At 37.6% G+C, this 25,382-nt stretch overlaps 1 protein-coding gene across 1 annotated transcript in view; it reads left to right on the forward strand.

Annotated features, from left to right (window-relative positions):
* The window catches only part of LOC306877886 (semaphorin-6D-like), a 160,571-nt gene that overhangs the window by 89,315 nt on the left and 45,874 nt on the right, over positions 1 to 25,382 (forward strand). The window contains exons 4-6 of the mRNA XM_079429903.1: positions 16,119 to 16,315; positions 24,004 to 24,118; positions 24,583 to 24,640. Of these exons, the coding sequence (XP_079286029.1) occupies positions 16,177 to 16,315; positions 24,004 to 24,118; positions 24,583 to 24,640 (312 nt within the window). The 5' untranslated portion in view covers positions 16,119 to 16,176. The remainder of the gene's footprint in view (positions 1 to 16,118; positions 16,316 to 24,003; positions 24,119 to 24,582; positions 24,641 to 25,382) is intronic.

Below are 25,382 nucleotides of genomic sequence, written 5' to 3' on the forward strand. Positions count from 1 at the left end.
ACCTTCAGAATCCAAGCGGTGCAAAGACTGTTGTATTCTGGGCAGTCTATGTGGACTGACACAGCTTGTGCTTTGTTGCAAAAAGTGGACATTTGTAAATATGATAAACAGTTGTTGGACATTGATTTGAGTGGTACTTCATCTTATTATCAGTCGGTTTTAAAAGCATGGAGATCAGTTTTCAAAGTGGAGAGAAGTTCTTCAGATTGGATACGACATGAGCCTCTTTTTAATAACCCTCTGATTGAAGTCAAGGAACTAAGTCTGAGGAGTTTAAGATCTGTAATAGCAAAAGCTGGTTGCACTAAACTATCTGAATTGAGAGATGGCAACAAATGGAAAAGTCCTGAGGACATGTGTTGTCTGACAGGCATCAAGTCTGTAAGGTTCATGAAGATAATATTAAACAAAATTTTTTAGTTTTTACCTTCTGCATTAAGACAACTTCAAGAAGACAATGAGCTGATTTTAAAGCATAATGATGAAAATGATGATTTTTCAGTCATTGAAGAGAAACCAGAAAAGGACTCAATTCTTAATTTTAGAACTCCACAAATGACAACAGTTGAAGAAATATCCAAGAAAGCAATCTATGTAACATGCATGAAAGTGATGTATTACTCCTCTCTAAAGAAAGTAAAGGAGTCAAAATGGACAGATATATTTGGGGCAGAATCTTCCCCTAAGGGATGTTGGAGGTCTCTATATAAACCGCCCATAGAGAAACGGACTGCAGATCTCCAGTGGAGAGTTATTCACTGGGCAATAGCCACAAATAAACATGTGGCACACTTTGATTCCAATGTGGTAAAGGAATGTGTATTTTGCAATGCTGAGGAGTCAATAGATCATTTGTTTTTATATTGTTTTAGATTAAGAAGAATATTTCAGACGTTGGAAGTTTGGTTAAGAAATTTAGGGGAAGTGTTTAGTCCAGTGAATTTAATATTTGGTCTTAAATATGTTGATGCAAAGAAGACAATGTCTTTGATAAACTTTATAGTGGGTGAAGCAAAGTTAGCAATATGGTTGACAAGAAAGAGGAAATTAAAAGTTGAATGTTCAGTGGATACCGAATTGATGTTTAAAGCTCTAATAACTGCAAGAATTAGAGCAGATTTTGCTTATTAAAAAATGACAAATAACTTAATGTTTTTAATAAAATTTGGAATTGAAAAAATGTTGTGTGTTGTTGATGAAGAGGAAAATTAATTTTTTTGTTTTTTGGAGGAAAATGTGTAAATGCTTTTCTTTTTATCTTAAAAAAAAGAGAAAAAAGGAAAAAATGATTTAAAATTAAGAAACTGTTAATAAAGGAGTGTAAAAATCAAAATCGCTCTCTCTCTCAAACAACAGGATTGATCAGAATTAGCTCCTTTTCAATTAATGTGTGTTAATTTGAATTAAATTGGCTACACCTATCTATCTGTCGATCATTCTATCGTTCTGTTTATCAATCAATCAATGAGTTGTAAATGAAAAAAACCTTCTCAATATTCATATAAATCCATACGTTTTAAATAAACTCATATAACCAAAATATCTGTATTTTTTTTAACAAAACAAATAAAAGTGTCATGAATGACTTTTTATAAAAACATTCTTAAAATATTGGCAACACTTTAGATTAGGCAACACACAAGAGTTTTCCCTCAACTCCTAATTTGATGCTTATTGATAGTAAGATGATAAGATGATAGTAAGTTAAGGGATCAAGAATATGGTCATGCATTAATATTTGCTTTATAAATACTAATATACAGCCAATATGCTAGTAATATGCATGCTAAAAAGCTACTAGTTGATAGTGAATAGTTTTCCCTTATCAAAAGTTTTATGAAAATATTATGCTACAAAAATTGTCCTGACAGACCGATCTCTAGACCCAAATGTTCCAGAATTCCATTACTTGTTGAATTTCTGTAGTTAATTCCTAAAGGTTTCCTGTCATTGCAACACATTTCAGTTCAGCTTCTTCTTGAGTGTGGCCAATTTGATTCAAATTCTAAGTATGCTTGTTACTAAATTATTGTAGATTAATGAACATTTTTTTTAAATGCATACTTTTCTATACGACTTGGTTCTAATACATAGTATGTAAATATAAAAATAAACTAATTATGGTATTGTTTGCTTCTTGAAAAGTGTAAGGTAATGGTTTTCCAGATGAATGTATGTTTGAGTTTGACTAAAAAACAAAAAACAAAACCAGAAAGCAAATTTTGCCTTCTCGTTTCAGAAGGCCACAATACGCTGCTGAAAACATGCGCGCACACACGTCAGTGAGGCAGAAGAGTAATGGCCTCTCACTGCCTCTTGCTCAGACTAATGAGAATCTCAAATTTGACAAGCGGAGTGCATTTATCACACACACACACACACACATGCTTAATGACACCAAAGCAAGGGCGTTAAACACACACACTGTCTATTCTATGCAGACACACACAGACACATTAACACATACTGTTCCTCTGTTTGTAGCTCAGGAACTTTAGTAGAACAGCAAACCTTAACGCTTAAAGGGACAGTTCACCTAAAAAATAAAAATTCTGTCATCGTTTACTCACCTGTCAAGCTGTCAAGAAGGAAAAAAGAACACCATAAACTAGTTAATACATGACTCATGCTTCATATTTCAAGCCTTACAATAGCTTTGGGTGAGAAACAGACCAAAACTGTTTTTCAGTAAATCTTGATTGTAGAATTTCATTTGCACTTGTGCATATTCAACCTTCATTGATGCAAAGCATGGTGGGTGGGTGTAAATGATGAATTTTCTTTTTTTATGCGGAACAAAAGATGAATGCACTACTGGAATGTATTATGAGTCTAGATAATTAACTGATCATGGAAGAGATGCAAAATATTAATATATATTAAAGTGATATGGGATGCCATGTTGATGGGAGCCTTAATTAGAGTGGTTTCTGAGCCACGTTTGATCTTTTAATCAGGTCTGGGATTGAGATTAAGGGTTGGAGATTGAGATTAAGATTACATGTGGGATTATCCCATTGGAAAACCAGAGGAATCTGTGTCATCATTCAGCATGTGATTGGAATGCCATATTAGCACATCAATAGTCCACACACACAAACACTCTTGACCAGGTGCCACCTCATATAGCTTCCAATTAATCAGATTAAAGGAAGGGACACCAGCTGTCATTTTATCATGAGACAGATCATACAAGAACAATCTGAAGCCATTAAGATTTGAGTTGAAATTAGGTTTGTGTCTATATTCACATATTCTGGATCACAGAAATGATACATTGGCAAAACCAGTGTGTGTAAAAAAAATAAAAAAATATAATGTACCAAAAATTTCAAATGCATTTGCAGTTTCTATAAAAATATAAAAATTCAGTAATCACAAGCAATTATAAGGTCATGTAAAACTCACAGAAAGTCATTAGTGAAAAAGTAGCTGGTTGTCATTCATATAGCTGATAGTGGTGTGTATTAGAGTTGTAGAGTTGCTGACTCGACGTCTGTTAAGGGGAAGCTGACCTTGTGACCATATGGCCTGATGACCCGTTCTGCAGGGGTCCCTTACACAGCTGTGTGGTCTGAGCCTTTGAGAGGAGAGGTCTCTGTAAATACTACACTGGTAATATACTCTTTGGGCTAGTACTAGATGGGAAAATTGCAGATTGGTCTCAGTTCAGAGTGCACAGGCTTGGATTGGTGAACGCATCATGAGGTAGTGGCTTCAAAGAGAAGCTATACTCGCCTACACACACATACACAACAGTTCATATTTGAGCATCAACTGCACCGTTCTCAACAAAACATGTTTAACACTGTGTCCGAGCCAGGCATCAAGTACTACTCATGTCCACAGTGAATTTTAAAATGCAGTGTTTTATTTATGGAAATACAACAAACAAATAGTGGTTTCAAAGTCGATATATTGTTTGAGTGATTCGTTCTTATGGCAAAATAAGATTTTACTCACTTTTATTGATAATCGTTGATATGTGGTAAATATTTATTATTCAATTATCATGTCTAAATAAATTGATGACAATTCTTATTTCATTAAAAGATAAAATTTCCTTGTAATTTTAATGCTAAATATTTTCTCAGTATATATATATATATATATATATATATATATATATATATATATATATATATATATATATATATATTTTTTATATACCAATTTATTCAATTAATTTATTGAATAAAAGCATAACATTTTTTAACAGTATTATATTTATATATATATATATATATATATATATAATACTGTTAAAAAATGTTATGCTTTTATTCAATAAATTAATTGAATAAATTGGTGACTTTTACATGTTACAAAAAAAACAACTTTCAGATAAATGCTGTTCTATTCATCAAGAAATCTTAAAAATATATAATTGTTTCCACAAAAATATTAAACTGTACAACCATTTTAAGCATTGATAATTATAAGAAATGTTTCTTAAACCCCAAATTACAATATTAGGATGAATTACAAATAATTTTAATCCTAATAATATTTCATAATATTACTTTTTTACGATGTAAAAGCAAACATTCCAACATATTTGTTATTTAACCATATGAAGACGGATGGATAGATAGATAAACAGATTGAGCAAATAAAAACATATGTCTCTATTGGGGATTTTGAACCCATGGGTGATTTGTGTTTTTTTACTGAAACAAATACACATACTGTACACAGACTTTCCTGGTCATGGCTGGTTAGTATAAATCTCAGATTAACTTGAAAGAGATGTGATTTATTGCCTGCTGTGTCAGAGTCTGAGTGAACCACAACATCCTTAACTCGGCTCTCTCTGAAAGACTGTAAATTAAGGGCTTTGTGTGTTTGTGTCTGTTTCTTAAGCAGAGGACAATTTGATGAAGTTTAATCTTCTAAAGAAGGGACTGGAACACTGATTTTGTCTCCCTCTCCTCCTCTTTTCCATTACCAACGTTTTCCTGAAATGGCACGATATCTTTTGTAGAAATGTGTAAATGACGTCATGAAATTATTAAATAAATATGATGGTAACACCCAGAGCTATTTGTGTGGGAGCCCAGGTGAGCTGGCTTGCTGAGAACTGAAACAGCAGCTGCACAGACCTGTCACAGGAAACTAACCATCCTGAAATGACATGAGTCTTCTGCTGTGTGTGTGTGTGTGTGTGTGTGTGTGTGTGTGTGTGTGTCTATGTGTGTGTGTCTATGTGTCTCATGTCAGTCCAGCACAGCATGGTGTTTGATCACGGCTCTGTGTGTGTGTGTGGATGAGCATCAATGCCCTGTAAAGAAACTCAACCTCCCAAATCCTCTTCACGAGGCGCTGAGCTCAGCATGTCTTAGCTGAGCATCCGGGGGTCTTTCTCTCTATCACACAAACACACACACATTCTTTGTGCATCCTGCTGGTGCAGACTGTGAACTATCCATATAAAGACACATGGGAATATTATATACTTATGGAATATCATACAACCAATAGTGCAGTTGTACTTAATGTGAGAAAATGGGGCTTTGATTCAGCTGTAGGTCATCGATAAGTGCGATATTGCTTTTGCAGCACTACAATGCAAAATTAGATTTTATCCTTTGCTAAAGAAGTATTTTCAAAAGAAGAAAAAGCATAAAGTTTTGTATGTTTATTCTTTCATGTGTTTTCTTTATTTCATACACTTTTTTTTTGTTGTTGTTCTTTCAATGTTCTTTCTTTCTTACACGTTTTTCTATTACTTCCTATGCTCTTTTTCTTTCGCATGCGCTTTCTTTCATACACTCTTCTGTACACTCTTCTTTATGTACACTGTTTATTTCGCACACACTTTCTTACGTATAGGCTCTTTGTTTTTGCACACCTTTTTTTGTTCACTTTCTTACTTGGGCACTTTCCTTTTGTACAAACTTTCTTTCCGTTTCTTTTGTTTGCCCTGTATTACACCTTCTTTTGTACGCTCTTTCTTTCTTTCATTCACACATTTCGTTCCACTGTCTTACTCCTCAGTGGCTTGAACATTCTGGTTGTTAAATACAACACAAGTACCTTTTTAAATGAAGTTCTATGGGATTTTTTTTGGCCGGTTTTATTGTTTGCCTGAGAGCAATCTAATTTCAGATTGCTTGGAAAAGTAATATCACACCTTTCCCCAACAAGCCGCATGAGTTATAGATCATGTCTGTAGCACAAACATCACTGATGGCAGAGGAGTGAGCTTGCTGTCATCAATGCATCTCATTCTGTTCTTTACATTGTTACATTAATATTGAACTCATATTTTAATGCAGGACCAGATTATAATAAAGCAAATTGCATGTTTATTGGAATCGAGTGTGTTGCGTGACTGTCATGTAAGCCTTGTTGGTGTCCTGATGTCTCCTTATGAGATCAGAGCTGATCAGTTTTCTCTCTCTGGATCTCTCTCTAATTGGAATGGTTTCATGCTGTGCTTGGTTACAGAGAGAGAGAGAGCATCAGGCAGCTTTCGACAACCTACACTGCATTTCTTTTGATAAAGACTCTTCCAGTTCCTCCTCCCAAAATCTTCTCTTACCCCTGCACACAACCACCCACTCCAGGCGCTCCTCTGGGAGAGCTCCTGCGTGATGACTTTAGCAGTCGGTCCCTGGGCTGTGGGTTTTTCTTCTTTTTTTTTTTTTCTTTTAGGAGCAGAATTGATAATAAAAATAGATCTGCACGTAAAAAAAAAGTTTGAGGAAAAACATGTTTTGCTCCCTCCTCCTCCACCAGCACATACATTTCACCCTCCAATTATAATACCCGCCGGGGGACGACAGCTCCAATTTCTGTCAATACAGACAGGTAATGCCTCTAAATAACAACCTTAAATATTAATGAGAAAGGGGGAGAGAGGAGAGGGATCAAGAAAAGAGCATATTTTACATTTCATAACTTTAAAAGTCAAAGAAGAAAGTGAGACAATTTGAAGGTATGACTGCATAATTTTGGGCTTTTTGTTTGAAGAGGTTACCGTCAGGTCATCCTCATGAAAGAAAAGCTGAATTGATTTTCCTCTTTGTCTAAATGACTGATTTGCAAAATTAATGTGTGCCGCAGCGAGTCTGAAAACAGGCAAGCATGGGACGGATTGGTGCCGCTCCGCTAATGCCGCTGTCGTCTGCCTGGCTTGGTGACAGTGAAGGAGAGTCTCGGCGGTTCTTGTATCGATCCGCACGGCCACTGTCTGCCGCCTGGCACGGATCCCTCTCTGATGTCTGGCCGACATCTGGCTGGGGATGTCGTTTCAAGAGAGAGACGTCAAGTTTGTATGATGCTTATCAGGATGTAGTCACAACACGTCCATTGGAAGAGTAATTGCCACGATGAGTGTCATATGCATCGCTGAGCGGTACGTGGCAAGATGTGACACATCACGTGCCAACTTTCATGCTAATCGAGACTCACATTGACGTTTGCTGACAGCCAGTCCTCTTGGAATTTCAGCAGGGAATGGGATGAGCAGAAATTGCCGTCGGTGCTTGAATGAAGACTGATGGTACTCTTTTCCACCATCATTCCCAGCAGAGACAGCAGCACAGCCCGCCCCGGCCCGGCCCGGCCCGGCCCGCCAGCGTTGTTCCTCCCATGGACTGACCTTGTCATCAATGCAGAACCCTTGTGGCCGGAGCAGATCCCTTTCTTCCTCGGGGACTGGCTGACTGGCATTGATAGTGAGAAGGTCATGACCTCTTGCTGACAGACAAGACATCCATGTGACAGTAAAGTTCTGAACAGCAAAGCATATTGCAGCACTTGCTGTCAATGAAATGAGCGATAAAATGTGCCATTACTGCCACTTCTAGCATCTGCCATCTCTGGGACATTTATGATTCCGCAATATGTACTGGATTCACTCAGATCTTGTGTCAGATGGCCCGAACCAGAGAACAACTAGCACATAGTTCATAGCAAAGGACATCCGAAATATGTTAACAAGTATCTTTTTTATTTTTTGATCAACTGAACACATTATATTCTTTTATTTTTATGTGCAAATAGTCAGAAGTCAAGCATACGATATTAATTAGATCATAATAACGCATTTTCTCACTTTGTATTGCTATTTAGTTTTTTTTTTTACATGCAAATAGTCAGAGGTCATGCTCAGGATATTAATTAGATTAAAATAAATCAGTTAATTTCTCTCTCTGCATTTCTATTTAGTTTTTGTTTATATTTTGTTGCATATTCATAATTTCAGATTAGCATTCTTGTTCTTAAACTGTTTTATTATTATTATTTAATTTTGTACCAGATTCTTTTTTTTTTTTTTTTTTTTTTTCAAAGCTTTTGTCTCTGCAGTAGTTTCACTTGACTACAGTAACCTTGGCAGGCTCAGGGAGAGAGAAAAGACCAGTGAGGATTCTTCCATTCCATTTTTCATCTAATCCCAGTTGAGGGTCAAAGTGTTTCCTGTCTGTCAGCTGTTTGTCATTCTCTCTCTGTGCTCTTGAGAAGACTTTGCCGGCTGCCTCACTGGTATTGTCTGCATATTGATATCTTTCTGGGTTACCAAAGTTCCCGCTCTTATCCCATCATACACTGATATTGTTCCGAGTAGATTAAAACTTAAATATGTGGCTTGGGATGAGGGTGAATGTGTCTATTTTAAGAAGCGTGATAATAGCCCCTTAACTCTGTGCTGTCAGATGTGCCTCTCTCTTTCTCTCTTCATCTTCTGTTCTGCAGGGGCAGACCCTCAATAATTGCCCGACACTCCTTAAGTCCAATTCTAATTTAGCCCAGCAACAGCAGGGTGGTCACTCACTGGAAATTTAATTAGGGGCTCCTGTGTGTGCGGTCGCATATGTGTGTATGCGTCTCCTGTGAGATGGTGAGTGAAATGACTGATAGTGCAGAGGAAGCCATTTGGATCAGTGTTTAAAACACAGGCAGAATGTGTGCCAGGAATATCTGGCTTTTTAAAGCCTGCTCCAGCTATTCCTACCTGAATACTGACCTAATTGATTTCGATTCAAAAACAAAACCGAGTAGAGGTTTGTAATCTGGTTATGCGCTCGTCTGCCTGATAGGTGACCCCTGGATCATGTGACAGTGTGGATGCTGCACACTGGTGGTGGTTGAGGAGAGACCCCCCCCCCCCCCCCCCCCCCCACCACCACCACCACATGATTGTACAGCAATACACAATAAAGCGCTATATAAAGGCATCATTCATTCATGTGACGATATCATGGGACAGGTGATAATGATTGGTTGTTTTGGCATAAACAGGCCGACGGCTGCAGTCTCAAACCAACAATGTCCTCTTTGTGGTCGAAAGTCACACACACACACACACAGTGATGTAGTTTCCTGCTTGTTTTTTCCTGAAAGCCCATAGGCTGTTTTGTTAGTGTATTTGTTTTTGTTTTTCTCAAGAGCTATTGATCAGCTCCTGACACACTTATTCGTCAGACAAAAGACGAACCAGAGTCCAGATTTGTGACTTTTTATATGTAATTCACTTTTTCTATTAGCCTTTTTTAGTTCACCAGCTCAGAAAAATTGCTTTTTATTCTTGTAACTCAAATAGTAGCGCGGGGCCAAGGTCAATGGTGTGATTCACAAGGAATGCAAGAAACGATTATACCTAGAATACTACTCAAGTTGGATAAATGTGTCAGCTAAATGTAAATGCCTGTATATTTGTTCCAGTTCGTGTGAAGCACATTAGGATGGACTTGCAGATTTGAATCAGCCGTGGAGTCGGCTCCTGTTCTCCTGCCCAGAGACCCGGATGCTGTATGTGTGATTCAGCAGCAATTAGCCTCAATCTATGTGTGACAAACAGGCATTCAGTGACGGTTTCTCATCATTGCAGGGTTGAAGCATATAATTTAAAGTGCTAGTGCAATAATGTAGACTAATCAGCTGTGTTTATCTGCTGACAGGACCTTCAAGAGCACATCCACACCCCTTTTCCACTGAAATGGGGCTAGTAACAGGTGCCTGAATGCCACATTTTCATTGACTTGAGAACCAAAGGACGACATAACAGACTATATAACCATCACATCAAATTCTAAGTGTTTTTTGTAATTTTGAGACTATTTTAACATCCAAAGAAATTTGATGCTTTTTTTATGTCATCAAGAATTGGTTGTAAAGGAGCATTTATTTAAATATTAGTTAAACATTTGTTAATTGTTAAAAATAGATATTATTTAATATAAATAAATAACATTTCATCAATAAAAAAAGTAATAAAATTAAATACTAGTTATCAAATAATTATTAGTTAATAAGCCATTAATAGCAGATATTAAAATTCTATGCTATTTTGTCTAAATAATAAAAAAACAAAAACAATAAAATGTCAAATAAATTGAATTTAAAGTGAGTTTAATCACAACATGTATAATGTCACAAAAAATAAATTTGCATTTTTATTTATTTAATTTTTTGCCTTTATTTTGATAGGACAGTTTGTAGACAGGAAGTAAAAAGTGAGCGAGAGAGAGAGAGAGAGAGAGAGAGAGGGGGCCACAAGAGAGAGGGGTCCACAAGCTGGGATTTGAACTCGGGACGCCCGAAGTGCAGAATATATACATACATACTGAATGAATGTCAAATGCAATTTTCCATCCCAAATCTGCATTTTTAGTGGAAATGGGATACCTATCACTAGAAAAGGTTTCCCAGGGGTTCCAGACGGCTCATTGAACTCACGCAGGCTTTTTGAATCTTATCAACTCAGAATGAAGTTGTAGAATCTTAGACTCAGTTGGATTCTAGGATCTCTAAAAGTATTGTGAGGGAGAATCTGGCCTCTGCCCCTGTTCACAGCTACTTCTGGGTCCCTGACAGCGGGGTTGCTGGGTAATAGGCCGTGGAGAGCCAGAGCACTAATGTGCTTAATCGTGTTTGAAATGACAGAGGAGCCCAGGGACACCAGACTTTATTATGTTGGACCATGTATATAGAGAAGAGACTCATTCAATTTCTGCTTCTGAGGGTGTGAAAGGGTCCCAGAGTGGGAGGAGGAGGGAGAGGGAGCGAGCGAAGTGTGTCCTTTTCACACGTCGCTTGGGACAAAAGGGGGTGAATCGTATTATAGAGCACGTAAGTCATATTTGAATTAAAAATCGTGTTTTTCTCTCCCTTCTTGGCTGACATGATGTTTCCTTAAGCAGGTATTAAACTGCTGATGGAATTTAAATTCATCCGTGTGAGATTTTAATCGTAATTTTTATCGTGAGCCAGTAATGATAAAAGATGGGCTTGTTAAACAGAGTCAACCTGTAAATGAATATAGATCCGCGTAGGTCGTGCTCCATAAAAAGCCATCATTCTCTTTCCATTGGGTTTTTCGTGTTGGCCTCTGCAAGTGTTTTTTTTAAGTGCTGCAAGAGAGGGAGGGATGTGCGGAGCCCACAGCGAGCCAAGGAGCTGTTGGTAAATCCAAATGAATGCCGGATAATCAATCCTGAGCTCAAGAGATTTCTCCTTCTCAAACTTCAGTGCGGCCTCTTTCCTCCTCGCCACCGCAACAACTCTGCCTTATTTTCCGAGGACCCGCAATGGGGCCCGGCGCCCTGCCCACATCGAGCCAACAGAGAGCCATCTCTGACCCTGTGGAGGAAGCGTGGGATAAGCAGGGGTTTAGTCACATATCGACAGCTGTCTGCTCATCAGTGCTTTGCGTCTCTTCAAACGCCACATGAATGCACACTGATTAGAAGAGCGAGAGAGACGCGAACAGTTTGCAAACACGCACACACCTTTAGTGTGTGCCACCTGCCTGGAATAATGGAGGTAAACTACTTGGTGTACTCTGTAAGAGTTTGTATCAAAGAGAGGGGGAATTTTTTATATCATTTTTTTAAAATAATATATTTTTGGTAGGTGGTTTGTTTTGGAGAGCCGTGTGATTTAAAAGGATGGTTCACCAAAAAATGAAAATTCTGTCATAATTTATGAACCCTCATGTCTTGACTTTCTTCTGTAGAAGACGTAGGCTGATATTGGTAAAACAAAAATAATAATAATAATAATATTGTGAAAGAATATTATTGCATCTTAAAAGAACCATTTTTTTATATTTTAAAATGTAAATTATTTCTGCGGTGGCAAAACTGAATTTTGGAACAATGAGATTCTTTTCAGGATTATAGAAAGCTGGATGAATAGAAAGCTCAAAAGAGCAGATTTCAAAAAGAAATCTTTTTTTACATTATAAATATTTATAACGATATCAATTGTTTTCAAAAAGAAAAATCAAACAAACAACACAACCTTAATGGCTTCAAACTTTTAAATGGTAGTGCACTAAAGCAGAAGGTCCAAGCTGCTTTTTTCGATACTGTAAAATTAGTCAATAATTATTTCAGCCTGTTTCTTACGCAAATATATCATATGGCTACAAAAGACTTGGAATGTAGTGCACAAGTCATATGGACAGCTTTTACTATGTTTTCATGATGTTTTTTGTTTGTTTTTTGCTTTTTTGGAGATGAACCCCATCCGTTTGTATTGTATGCACAAGAGCTGCTCTAGCATTTTACTAAACTACTCCTTTGATGTTTTACAAAATAATCAATACGGAGTTGGATCGAAATAAGTAACTGGTTAATGGTGAATTTTTATTTTTTGGTGAATCTTTTTAATATAAATGGATGTGGTTTGATTCAGACAGATTTGGCTTTATACTCATAGCAATCATTGTAATTAATAGATTTGTGCAGTTAACTTTGTGAGTGGTCAAGCACCCCCTTGAGGAAGACTACTTTGTATTGCAAACTAAAGGCTTATTGGATGGCTAATGTCTGTTCTATTATGGAATCTCTGTTATTGAATTATTTAAGTCTCTTTTGATTCCAAACTTCAAACTCAATGTGCATTTTAAAGTTCTGATTTACTGTCTATAGAGCAGTTTCTTAAGTTGTTTGTGTCTGTACATTATTTATGTTTGCAAAAAGTTTTAATAGGGCTTTGAAAGATTACCTACCCATCAACCGCTCCTTGTGGTTGAAGTTCATTCTTAGCTAATGTCAAATTGGCGTACCATAAATGTCTTGTCAATGTTATCGATTAGCATCTGGTATTCGGTCAACCAAATAGCAGTTTTACATAATGGGCGTGATTGTTTTATTTGTGAAGGATAAATGCTATGTTGCCTTAAAACTTGGATGAAAACATCTCAGCCAAGAATCATTGTGCCAAGACTTGTAAAGCGTTGTTGGAACCTGGATTTGTTTTAGGCTGGCTGTGATTTGCAGAGCTTTATAGAGACGGAGAGAGTGAGCTGAGGGGAAGTAATTAAGTCCAAATCCATTTAGGTCATTTAATTAATTGAGGGACACGTTCACTGGTTTCCCAGTCCTATCACTGTTCACATCAGCCTTGAGTGTTGATTGAGATGCCATTTGGAGCATGTATTAATGGCAGCAGAGAGAGCAACTTGGAGGAATGGGCTGTCTAGTCTTATCTGTGCGACGTCGCTGAGGTCTCAAACTTTTGGGTCTCTAAAGAGTGCTTTGCCTTGAGCAAAAGGGACATCTTTATATTGAAAATTATTAGGACAGGAGTTTAAGGATTAATTGACATGATTCCTTTAAGGTTTTTAAATATCTTTGAAGTTCTTCTTTTTTGGATTTGTTCTAAACTGTAACCTTAAAGTCGACATGAAATGAAAATCTGTCCATTTTCTAAATCCATGTTATTAATCTTTGAACTTCTTGAACTAGTGTGCTAGTTGTTCTAATCGTTAACTATTCGTACATATTTTCTTTCTTTTTTCATGATTTTGTATTTTATATCAAAATGTGAAAAGTAGATCTTCCAAAATGACAGATTTCACTCTGATCTATGCCAATCAATTTGTCTTCCTGAACTTCGCTCCTTTCTTACAATCAACTGCAACTGATCGACAGTACCAAGTCCCAGCACAACATTTTTTTTCTTCTATAATAATCACTTGGATGTACTTCGCTATGTGGAAGAAAAGATATGCCATTACTTCCATTTTTATTGAGACTTTAAGTATTGAACTTTAGTGTGTAATTTGTCTCACAGCATTTGTGCTGTGGGTATGAATGATGCCTTGGAGATCATGTTCGGTTGAGGTGTGCTAGTACTTTTCAAAGCATTATAACTTCCATTCCAACTGGCTACAGTAGCTGGTCAATAAAAAGGTGGGGAAAAATTGATGTACAGTTAGCAACCACGCACAACCCTATAACATTATGGCACCACTCATTTTTTTTTCCATCAGAATTTTTTGTGAAAATGTTATTCTTTTATGTTTTCTGCACTGTATTCATCCGTTTTCACATGATCTCTTCTACATCGTCAATTCCTTAAGCAACATGGCTGTGGTTTTGGTTCTGCAGTCACAAGACATCCGGATGGTATAATTTGTGCTTATCTGTCATGATCCTTGTTTGTTTGTGTCCATATAAAAACGACCCCATGATCCTTTCAGCTTCAGTCTGGGGAAGATGATGTCTCACATTTTGTGCTGTATTAGTTCTAGAAGAGCATGTGTTTTCCTAAGTGTGTGTATATGCCCCATTAGAAGCGCACAGCCCTGTCCCTGTACTCCGTTCTCTAAGTATAGCTAATCCATCAGACATAATGTCCCATTATATAGCCCTGACACCGTGTGTTCTTGTGTGGCCACATGGGGTGATTAATACTGATCAGGCTTCATATCAGTTCAAAACCAAAAGGTTTTTGACTGGGCATTACAATTTAAAGGAGACATTGTCTCTTGTAAGACAACCTCATCTGTTTACTAAAGCAGCGTTCCTACACTGATGACTCAGGCTATGTAAATATTGGTTTAGCAAAGATAAATGTGTTTTTGTGCAGTTATTTTTTTTTTTTAATTGAAAAATAGGTTATAATAGTACATTTCAGTATTTGTTTTAGTACATTTTTGTTAGGTCACCACTTGATTTCTAATGTAAAATCTGCATCCTAAAGCAAAACTAGTTGAGAATCACTGTACTAGAGGACAGTCCATTCTTTTTTTGGCCATTGTATCATGTAGAATAACCTGATGCCAAACTCATTAACGTCAGTGTCTCAGTCCATTATGAATCTAATACAAACACTGAAAGCGTTCATTAATAATTCAGCCTATTTTCAGTAGGACTCTTTGGCAGGAGACTTTCATATTTTTTCATTGCCTTAAATACGTTTTTGATCCATCCCCATTGGCCTCGTGTAAAAGCTGACAGACTGAGACGGCATCCCAGCAGCCTTTGCGGTTAATTGAGTTAAGTCACCTGTGAAAGACTGTACAGTTTGAGTCAATGAGCCAGGTGTCTCCCAGGCTCGGGCCCTTATAATATAAACTCTTGTTCTCGCTCGCTCAGTCCATCTTTTTTTCTTTCCCCATCTCAATTTCTCCATTATAATGTTGGCGTGTTAATAAGAGCAACACTGTCGCTGTCTGAATCAGTGTGACTGCAGGATGTTTGAATATTAAATTGCATTAAAGAGACGTCGATCCTGGAGAGCCGCAGCCCTGCAGAGTTTTGCTTCAACCCTTATCAAACAAACCTGAACAAGCTAATCAAGGTCTGAACGGTTACTAGGAAGCTACAGGCAGGTGAGTTTAATTAGGGTTGGAACTGAACTCTGCAGGGTTCGCCACCCCTGGGATAGTTAAAAGGGAAAATTCTTTGATTATTTACTCACTTTGTTGACTGCCCATCTGACTTATTGTCTTCCAGAAAGAATTGCACTATTCGCTGTTTTTCAATGCAGTTAGTCCACATTGCTTTCAAGCTTCAAAAAATACACAAAATAACTACAACAGTATTTTAAAAGTAGTGCGTATTACTCATGTGCTGTATTACACGTCTTCTGAAGCTTTGGACCATTTTACGATACGTCCCGAAGCTTAAAAGCCTCTGCCCCAATCATTGTAATTGGATGTAAAAGTGCAGCTAGTGCATTTTATAAAATTTCTCAGTTTGTGTTCCACAGTCATACAGATTTGAAATGACATGTCAGTGAATGTCACATCATTCAGCCACACGTACAAGTTGTTGAGTCAAGTGGAAGCACAAAAATCCTTTTTACTGAGGTTGCAGTGACCATTTTTTAAAACCGCTATTGTCATCATAGCTCTATTTTTGTTTTTGTCTTTTCAGGTGGTGATCAGTCTGCTCTGGGTCATGCTGTGTGGCTGACTTATATGCTCTAGCTGAAATGAGGTTGGTGATTTTGGGGTCGCGGCCCCTCTTGGCCTTGACCCTCACGCTCACCCTCACCTGCCTAAAACAGCTGTGCCATGGTGCGACACCCTTTCCTCAGGACCTGGAGCCCATCAGCACTGTCGGTAGTGAACGTAAGTATAAAACAACGAAACACCACCAGTTCCTGGGATAAGTCACATTATTTCCCAAATATCTTTTTAACTTCAGGCATACAAAGAGTGTTGAAACCTCAGTTTGTTTTCATATCTTCATAATTCAATCATGGCAGTTGGAATTATGAATGCTTTATCTTGCAAGATATATTGCAATAGGCTCATTAAACCATACCCAGAGTTTAAAAGTAAACCGCCTGCCAAGCAATCAGGCCTTGGCAGGCGTAAAGTGTTTCACATGCCAAATACGTATATCTGCAGCCATGGCTGCCAAGTCCATCCTCACTCCACCTTTCCGTTCCCAGCCCTAATCTACCCCATCCCGGTTTTCCGCTCTATGTTACTCCCTAGCTTCCAACCCTACTGGGTCTGAGAGAGCAGCATTACTCGGAGCTGCTGTGAAGTTGTTACTAATTGGCAAATAAAAACTCCTCAGTCTTGGCTGCATTGCAAACAGCAGGGTGTGGAGAGGCCAACTCAATTGCAAATGAAGTGTGATAGAAGTGTTCACTCTTTTATGTTGATATTTTGTGGACAACTCATTTTTATACAGTCCATACAACCCAACACTATATTGTTCATAATTCTTTAGGAAACCACAAACCATTATTTTACATTGAGTTAGTTGAAGGTGTGGCTTAGTGGGAGGGATTTGAGCCATTCAGAAGTGAATTGATAGTTCAGTTACTAAATTTGAATTGATTTGAGGTTGCAAACAATGTTAATTGTAAAGTAAATTGAAATTAAAAGAGATTCATGGACCTATTTTAACTAGAAAAGCAAAGTTTGTCAATACAAACTGAATGATGGCTTTAAAAATCTTAATTGAAAGTTTTGAAAATAGATAAAGATGGATTGATGGATAGATGGAAAATGGATAGATAAATGGACAGACTAATATGGATGGATGGATGGATGGACAGACAGATAGATAGATAGATAGATAGACAGACCAGTATGACTTTCTTTTCTTCAAAGATTTTGTAGAACTCTTGATAACCAAACAGTTTCTTTTCCCATTGACTTTCCCATTGATATTTTTAACCATTCAGTGGAAATCAATAGAAACTAAAGCTGTTTGGTTACCTGCATTCTTCAAAATATCTTATTTTGTGTTCCACAGAAGAAGGTAAGTCATACAAGTCAACAACATGAGTGTTTAAATGATGACAAGTTTCATTTTTGGGTGAACTATAAGTTATGTGGCTACTCTAAGTTGGAATCTAGCTTGTGCTCCCATTTTCAATTTTGTCTCCTATCATTTTAAATTTCAAACACAGAATTCAGCATGGATGTGCCATGATTGACAGGGGAGGCTCAGGGGGTCATGTTTGAGCAGATACGAGAGCTCTGCAGCTTCCTTTGTTCTGGTAAAAGGAGTGGACCACATTTGAGAGAGCTGGACTCAAAAACAGATACTGAGCCTCACAGCCATTGGTGTACAGATAGCTGGGCTACTAGAGCTCTCCAAAAAGAACATCACACGAGTAATGAGACCCATTTATCAACCATTTCCACCTGTGTATGTGTTTATGTGCTTGCTTTATGTGTATGTGAGGTTTTACATCCTGAGACATTGCTCTGTTCTAAAACTTTTATACATTGTAACCTTTAAACCCATTAGATGGCCTCGACTGCATTCACACTGTAGCTAAATACAGTTGTTACTCCTCTTCTGAGTGCAAAATCCTGTTCTGTTCACAAAACACTTTTAGGGGAGTGGCAACTGCAACATGGAACCAACTGTAACAAGCATTGTTTTGTTTATGCTTGTTAAGATGATGCTTTGAAACAACATGTTCAGTCTGGACTGTAATGTATGGGTTTGTTCTGGATGGTGGGAGCAGCTACAGTGCACAGAGACCATATCAAAATATGCAAATGAGTCAAGAGTCAAATGAGTACCTCAATTTCAGTGAATTTTCTAACAGAGGAGCTGAATTAACAACTAGTTGTTCAGCTTGCTTCTGTACACATGACACATGTTTAATGTATAATTTGATTGTGATTGTCACTATTTTAATTTTCAGGAGCTAATTCAGTTGTTGAATATGATTTTCATTGTACAGAAGTGAACTGAACAGCTAGTTGTTAATACAGTTGGTGTATTTGCATATCAGAATCAGAATCAGAATGAGCTTTGTTGGCCAAGTATGTTTACACATACAAGGAATTTGTTGTAGTGACAGAAGCTCTACAGTGCAACAGAACGACAGCAACAGGACAGGACACAGATAATAAAAGAATAATATACAAATATCCAAATAGGCAATGTACAAAGCAGCAAAAACACAATATATAATATAGACAACTATGTATGTACAGGTCAAGTATGTGCAAATTAGAAATGAGAAAATAAAAATAAAATAAGTGAGTATGGTGAATGGATAATGTATTATAGTTGTGTGTTCCACATTTATCGTTGAGTGTTCATGAGATGGATTGCCTGAGGCAAGAAACTGTTCTTGTGTCTGGTCGTTCTGGTTCTCAGAGCTCTGTAGCGTCGACCAGACGGTAACGGTTCAAAGAGGGAGTGTGCTGTCCAGTGTGATTTTACCAGCCCTTTTGCTCACTCTGGATAAGTATAGTTCTTGGAGAGTGGGGAGGGTTGTACCAGTGATTCGCTCAGCAGTCCGGACTACCCTCCGTAGTCTTCTGAGGTCAGATTTGGTAGCGGAGCTGAACCAGACAGTTATTGAGGTGCAGAGTATGGATTCAGTGATGGCAGAGTAGAACTGTTTCAGCAGCTCCTGTGGCAGGTTGAACTTTCTCAGCTGGCGACGGAAGTACAACCTCTGCTGGGCCTTTCTGACAATGGAGTCTATGTGAATGTCCCACTTCAGGTCCTGGGAGATGGTGGTGCCCAGGAATCTGAATGACTCCACTGCAGTCACAGTGCTGTTCATGATGGTGAGTGGGGGGAGAGCAGGGGACTTTCTCCTGAAGTCCACAATCATCTCCACAGTTTTGAGCGTGTTAAGCTCCAGGTTGTTAAGACTGCACCAGACAGCCAACTCCTTAACCTTTTCACGGAACGCTAAGAGGAGCGCCGCGGAAAGATGAGGTCAGGGTCCAAGTGCAGGTGAGGTGCTTTAATCGAAAACAAAAAGGCCAACACGGCACAAAACAGAAAAGGACTGGGATACGAACAGCAACGCAGTGCATGTATCCCAGACCAAAAACCAACACTAGAAACTCACTTTTGCCATACATATACAAACATCAATTAACGAACCCAGGCAGAGTGGTGGGAGAGGGGAGACTATATAGTCCGTGGCAATGGGGAACAGCTGCGGGTGTACAGTGTACAGGTGTGTGTAGTTAAGCAGGTGTATGTGATGTGGCAGGTGTATGTTATTACGTGAGATGAGTCCGGGAGGAAGGGAGATGGTGACCTCTGGTGGCGACAGGGAGAAGCGCAGGGCCCGGACTCATGACAAACCTCCTGTCTGTAAGCAGACTCGTCACCGTCCTGGATGAGGCCGATCAGTGTGGTGTCGTCTGCAAACTTCAGGAGCTTGACAGAGGGGTATTTAGAAGTGCAGTCATTGGTGTAGAGGGAGAAGAGCAGTGGGGAGAGAATGCAGCCCTGAGGAGCTCCAGTGCTGATGGTACGAGTGCTGGATGTGAATTTGAGTGCTGGAAAGAGATATTATGATCTCTTTCCACCATAGATGGTCCCATCAGCCCTGCGGTCTCTGTGCAGCCCACACATTACAGATGGAAAGAAGCAGCATCTTAACAAGCTTTGAATGAATGATGCATTTATATAGCGCTTTGTGTATTGCTGTACACCCAAAGTGCTTTACAATCATGTGGGGGGGTCTCTCCTCAACCACCACCAGTGTGCAGCATCCACTTGGATGATGCGACAGCAGCCACAGCACAACGGCGCCAGTGCGCTCACCACACACCAGCTACAGGTGGAGAGGAGAGAGAGTCATTGAGCCAATCAAGTGTATGGGGATTATTAGGAGGCCATGATAGACAAGGCCAGTAGAGGGAATTTGGCCAGGACGCCGGGGTTACACCCCTACTCTTTTACGGGAAGTGCCATGGGATTTTTAATGACCACAGAGAGTCAGGACCTCGGTTTAACATCTCATCCGAAAGACGGTGCTTTTTGACAGTATGGTGTCCCCATCACTATACCGGGGCGATAGGACCCACACAGACCACAGGGTGAGCACCCCCTGCTGGCCTCACTAACACCTCTTCCAACAGCAACCTAGTTTTCACCGGAGGTCTCCCATCCAGGTACCGACCAGGCTCAACCCTGCTTAGCTTCAGTGGGCAACCGGTCTTGGGCTGCAGGGTGATATGGCTGCCCATGCTTTAACAAAACATGGTGTCTTTGTTGTTTACACTGTTGGCATCCATGTTCTTTAGTTGAGTTTGTTAAACCTGACCTATGAATGGAAGTTGTCTCATGTCATGCAGTGTGAATATCTTTTATATGTACTTAAGACACTGTTACTATGAGCAGAGATGCATAGTATATTGGTACCAAATCAGTACTGACATTAGAGATTTTTAAAAATACAGGTATTTATCTGTCATTCATTGTATAATCACCTGTGCTGCGCATTTCTTCCATTTTTACATTTAGGTTTCCTTTATTCATTGCTCACTTAAAGTTATAACACTGTTAAATAAAATGCTTAGCAAATCTTAAAATCAATTTCTGTTTTTCATACTATATGTTCCCTAGTGAAAAAGAAATGTACTAAAATGTATTTGGAATACATTTATTTCATGCTAAGTGTACTACAAATACATTTACATATTATGTGCTTAATAAAAATACCCTGCAATTGTACTTTTAGTATACTAAACTGGTATCCTCAAATTCTGCAAAATTAGAACAACTAATTCTGAGTTTAATGCACTTTAATTATGCTGAAGTAATGTTGAAGTCCAACTAAAGTATACACTGAAGTATATTTGATTGTGCTAAAGTGGAACTTTTGCAAGTGTACTTCAGGTACATTTTAAATATCTTGAATTTGAAGACCAATATTATTCAAAGATCATACAATCCTCATCAATATTGACATTAAAACACATTTTAAGCTTAATATGAAGAAATATGTATTGTTCACAAGTAGTAATCCAAAAAATGTTTAATTATAATTTTCATATCGGCAAGTCTTGAGTGATATGTCAGTGAATATGTTAATAGATCTGAACTATACTTAGTATGAAATTAATATGTTTTAAATATATTATTTTTACTAGGGTGATAATGTTGGGATGCCTAAATTTACATCTTTTTAGTTCATGGTATTTAATTTAATTAATTTGGACAAATTAGTATAAATGTATATTTTAATATTACAATTTAAGTAAATAAATCTTAATAAAATTAATTTATGTACATTTGTTTTCAGCCATGTCATGAAAAAAATATTATAATATAATATTTATTTTTAATTTCTCAATAATGGCAAGAATTTTTACACTTCTGTGAATTACTAGTTTAGTGTTATTTACACCCATCATTAAAATAGAAACTTTAGTTATTTGTTCACCCAGACACTGTTTGAGTCTTGGCAGAATGAAAATGTGAATTAGACCTGTTAGTAAATATACAGAAATACACTAATACACTGGGGAAGTCGTGGCCTAATGGTTAGAGAGTCGGACTCATAATCCAAAGGTTTAATTGAAAGTAAAGGACTTGAAAGTTCGATAGTAAATGATCCTCAGTTGTTTAGTGTATGATGCTGTGTTTTTAACCATATATGGCAAGTGTATGATGCTTATTGTTTCAAAATCAAAGTACTTATTTCCTGTCTTTAAAATTTATAACTGTGTTTTGGTAGAATAATCTTGAATTATTTTGAAGAATGAAGCTAAGAATTCTAGAATATTCATTCTCATGCAGCAAGTTCATGCTGTGATTTTCAGACTTGTGAGAGTCGTGCGGATTGAATTTTCTTTCTCATATCACTGGTTCATTGGCTCTGGCTCTATGTTGAGATGCAGACACTCTGGGTGATCTTTATTGAGTGATGATCCTGCCGAGATCAGATGATGGTGTTTACCCAGTCAGTGTCTTTGAGAAGAGAGTGAAGTTTCAGCTCCAATTTAACCCTTGCATGTTTGTTTACTGCAGTTCCTGAACATCAGAGCGACCGTCGGTTCCAGCTGCGGCCACCTGTGATCTGCCAAGCTCAGGAGAAACTCTAACAATACACAGCTTCTTAATTGCAGAATAACTAGTAACAGGAATTATTAAAACGTCCAGATTTTCTTCTCACCCCAAGGTCATGTTTGTCACCCTGTGGCTGCTACTTTTGAGCAGTGCACAGTTTCCAAGCACACCTGCAAATGAAAGGTCCCTGCAGGTCATTGTAGACGTCTCTGCGGGTCTGAAAATGTTGTGTGACCCACTCGGCCTCTGAGAGAAGAGCATGCCAAAGTGACTCATGACTCATCTTTGACATTGTGTTAGAAATTAATCTTTTTAAGTGTAAATGAGATTAATTAGCAGATAATGTTTGTGAGTGTAAACACTTATCAACATTGCTTGCAGCAAAATGAGATCTGTAATATGAATCATTATAAGCATGAAACAGTTGTTGATGTGTGGGAGCTGATTGTTTTATTTATTTTTCTTTTTTTAATTGATCAAGGTCCCCAGACAAGAAATAACTGGATCAAACAACACTAAATATTATTAATCAGAATTTATTTTTTCCAGTTAAAATATTGAAATATGCCCAAATTAGAAATAATTGCATAAGATATGACTTAAGGAAATTTATCTTAAATTTATATTTATACATATAAGTATTTTATTTTTATTTATATAATGATTTGTTGGTTGGTTGTACTTACCACAAACTTTTGAATTGTTGTAAATCACAGTTTCCATAAAAATATTAGGCAGCAAAATAGGTTTCAGTATTGATAAAAATAAGGAATTTTTCTTGCGCACCGAATTAGCATATTGTTATATTAGAATGATTTATAATGGCTGATCTACTTTGCCATTTCAGAAATACATTACATTTTAAAATATATTCAAGTAGAAAACTGTTTTTTTTAAATTGTGATAATATTGCATATCTTACTGTGTTTGTATGTTTTTGGTCAAACATAAGCATAAGAGACTTCTTTCAAAAGAATGAAAAAACCTTAATTATTCCAAACCTTTGGCCGCCAGTGTATTTATGTCTTTATTTTTGTTATGCTTCTGAAGTAAATTGTTATTCTTTCATGGATGTTTTAAGCATAAATCTATTGTATCTTGTTTATGAAACACAAACTACTTGCCAATAAGATATTATTTGGAGTAATACATTTTAAATACTTTTTATATTTTTTTAAATTATTAATTTTAGTCAATTTAAATTTTTTGGTAAATGCCAAATTTATATTTTCAAGCATATTTATTTATATATGTATTTATTTATAAGTGGAAAATTGGCTAAAATGTTAATGTTTTGACTGCTAAAAATGTTATTATTAAAATCTCATGAATGGTCCTAAGAAAAACAGAGATAATGTGATGCGATGCACACATTTATTTGTTGTTAACAAATTACAGCTAATTATTAAAATAAGAATAATCCTTTAGGTGCATCACTGACACCAAGATGGTTGACAGTGAGCATTTCTAGTTGATTTTAACCCAGTCTTTTTCTCTCTCCGTCATGAAGGCACCTACCTGTACCCCAGTTTCCAGGGGAACATGTCAGATAACGATACAGCCAGACTGGGGCTGGATTTTCAGAGGATGCTGCGGATTAACCACATGGTCTACATTGCTGCGAGGTATGTCATGTCAGTTCAATCACACGCTCACACTGCACACAACACCACAGCCACACACATTTCAAAAGATTCAAGATGCAACATTGACTGGGAATTCCAGACCTCCTGATCGGTACACGCTATTGCTGTTTCTCCAGACGCCCGCAGCGATAAGACCCACACACTAATGATAAGGGTCGTGTGATTGGGCCAATCAGTCTCATTCAGACCTGGATTGCAGACAGATGGATGTTGGCTCGCTCTCTGACACCTCTCTCACCCCTTCTATTTCCTCTCTGTCTGTCTCTTCACCACTCATGCTTTCTCGCTCTCATTGTAGCTGTCCTCTGCCCCTTTCATTTCAGCTCAAGGTGTTATTGGCACCGTGTTGTTATTTATTGAAAGAATTGGCAAAAAGTATCTAGGTTGCTCAAATACTTGATGAGAATATTGGCATTCCTGTCTCTCTCTCTGTGTCTCTGTAGAGATTCCGTTTTTGCCATTAACCTCAGCGCTTCAGCGGAGCATATCGTCCCCCAACAGGTAAGCTCACCTTTTTCTCAACTTCCTCTTTCAGTCATCTCGAATGTTTTTCTTTCTCTCAGATCAGTGCCGTGAGTACGTGATGTCGGAATATTCACTTTTATTCGTCTTTGGGGAAGGACCATTCAGAAATCCCATTTTTCAAATGAGCAATTTTCTTTATGGTGGCTTTAAAGGACGACTATTTTACACTTTTATAGCACTGTCTATTTTTCCCTCTAGGTCCATTTGAAATGTTAGTCAAGGTCTCTAACACAAAAAACAGCTGTAATTTAGTTTTACAAAACCATTTCCCACTCTGTGTGACACTTGGAATTAAATAGGCTTTTTATTTACTGTACATTCTGTAAGGTTTTTGTAAGGTTTCTATAGGTTAATGACTTATTGTGATTAGCTAAGCTCATTGCGTGTGAGTTTCATTCATTGAGAAGGCTGTTCACAAACCTGAATTATGAGAAACCAGTGCTTAAATGTGTAGCATACTGCTGTAGACTATTGGCAATTTCAACAAATATACTACATTTTCTGCTTTGTGATTATTTTATTTTATTTTTTCAATTAAATTTCATATAACAATTGAAATACAGTGTTTATAACTTAAACAATGATTATAACTGCGGTTCCCAATCCCAGTCGTCGCGCCCCCCTGCTCTGCATATTCTCTTAGTTAACACACCTGATTCAGATAACCAGCTCGTTAGAAGAGAGCTACGTGCATGAACTGTGTACCAATTGATATGAT

Source organism: Barbus barbus, assembly GCF_936440315.1.
Source record: "Barbus barbus genome assembly, chromosome: 12".
In the NCBI taxonomy this organism is placed as follows: Eukaryota; Metazoa; Chordata; class Actinopteri; order Cypriniformes; family Cyprinidae; genus Barbus; species Barbus barbus.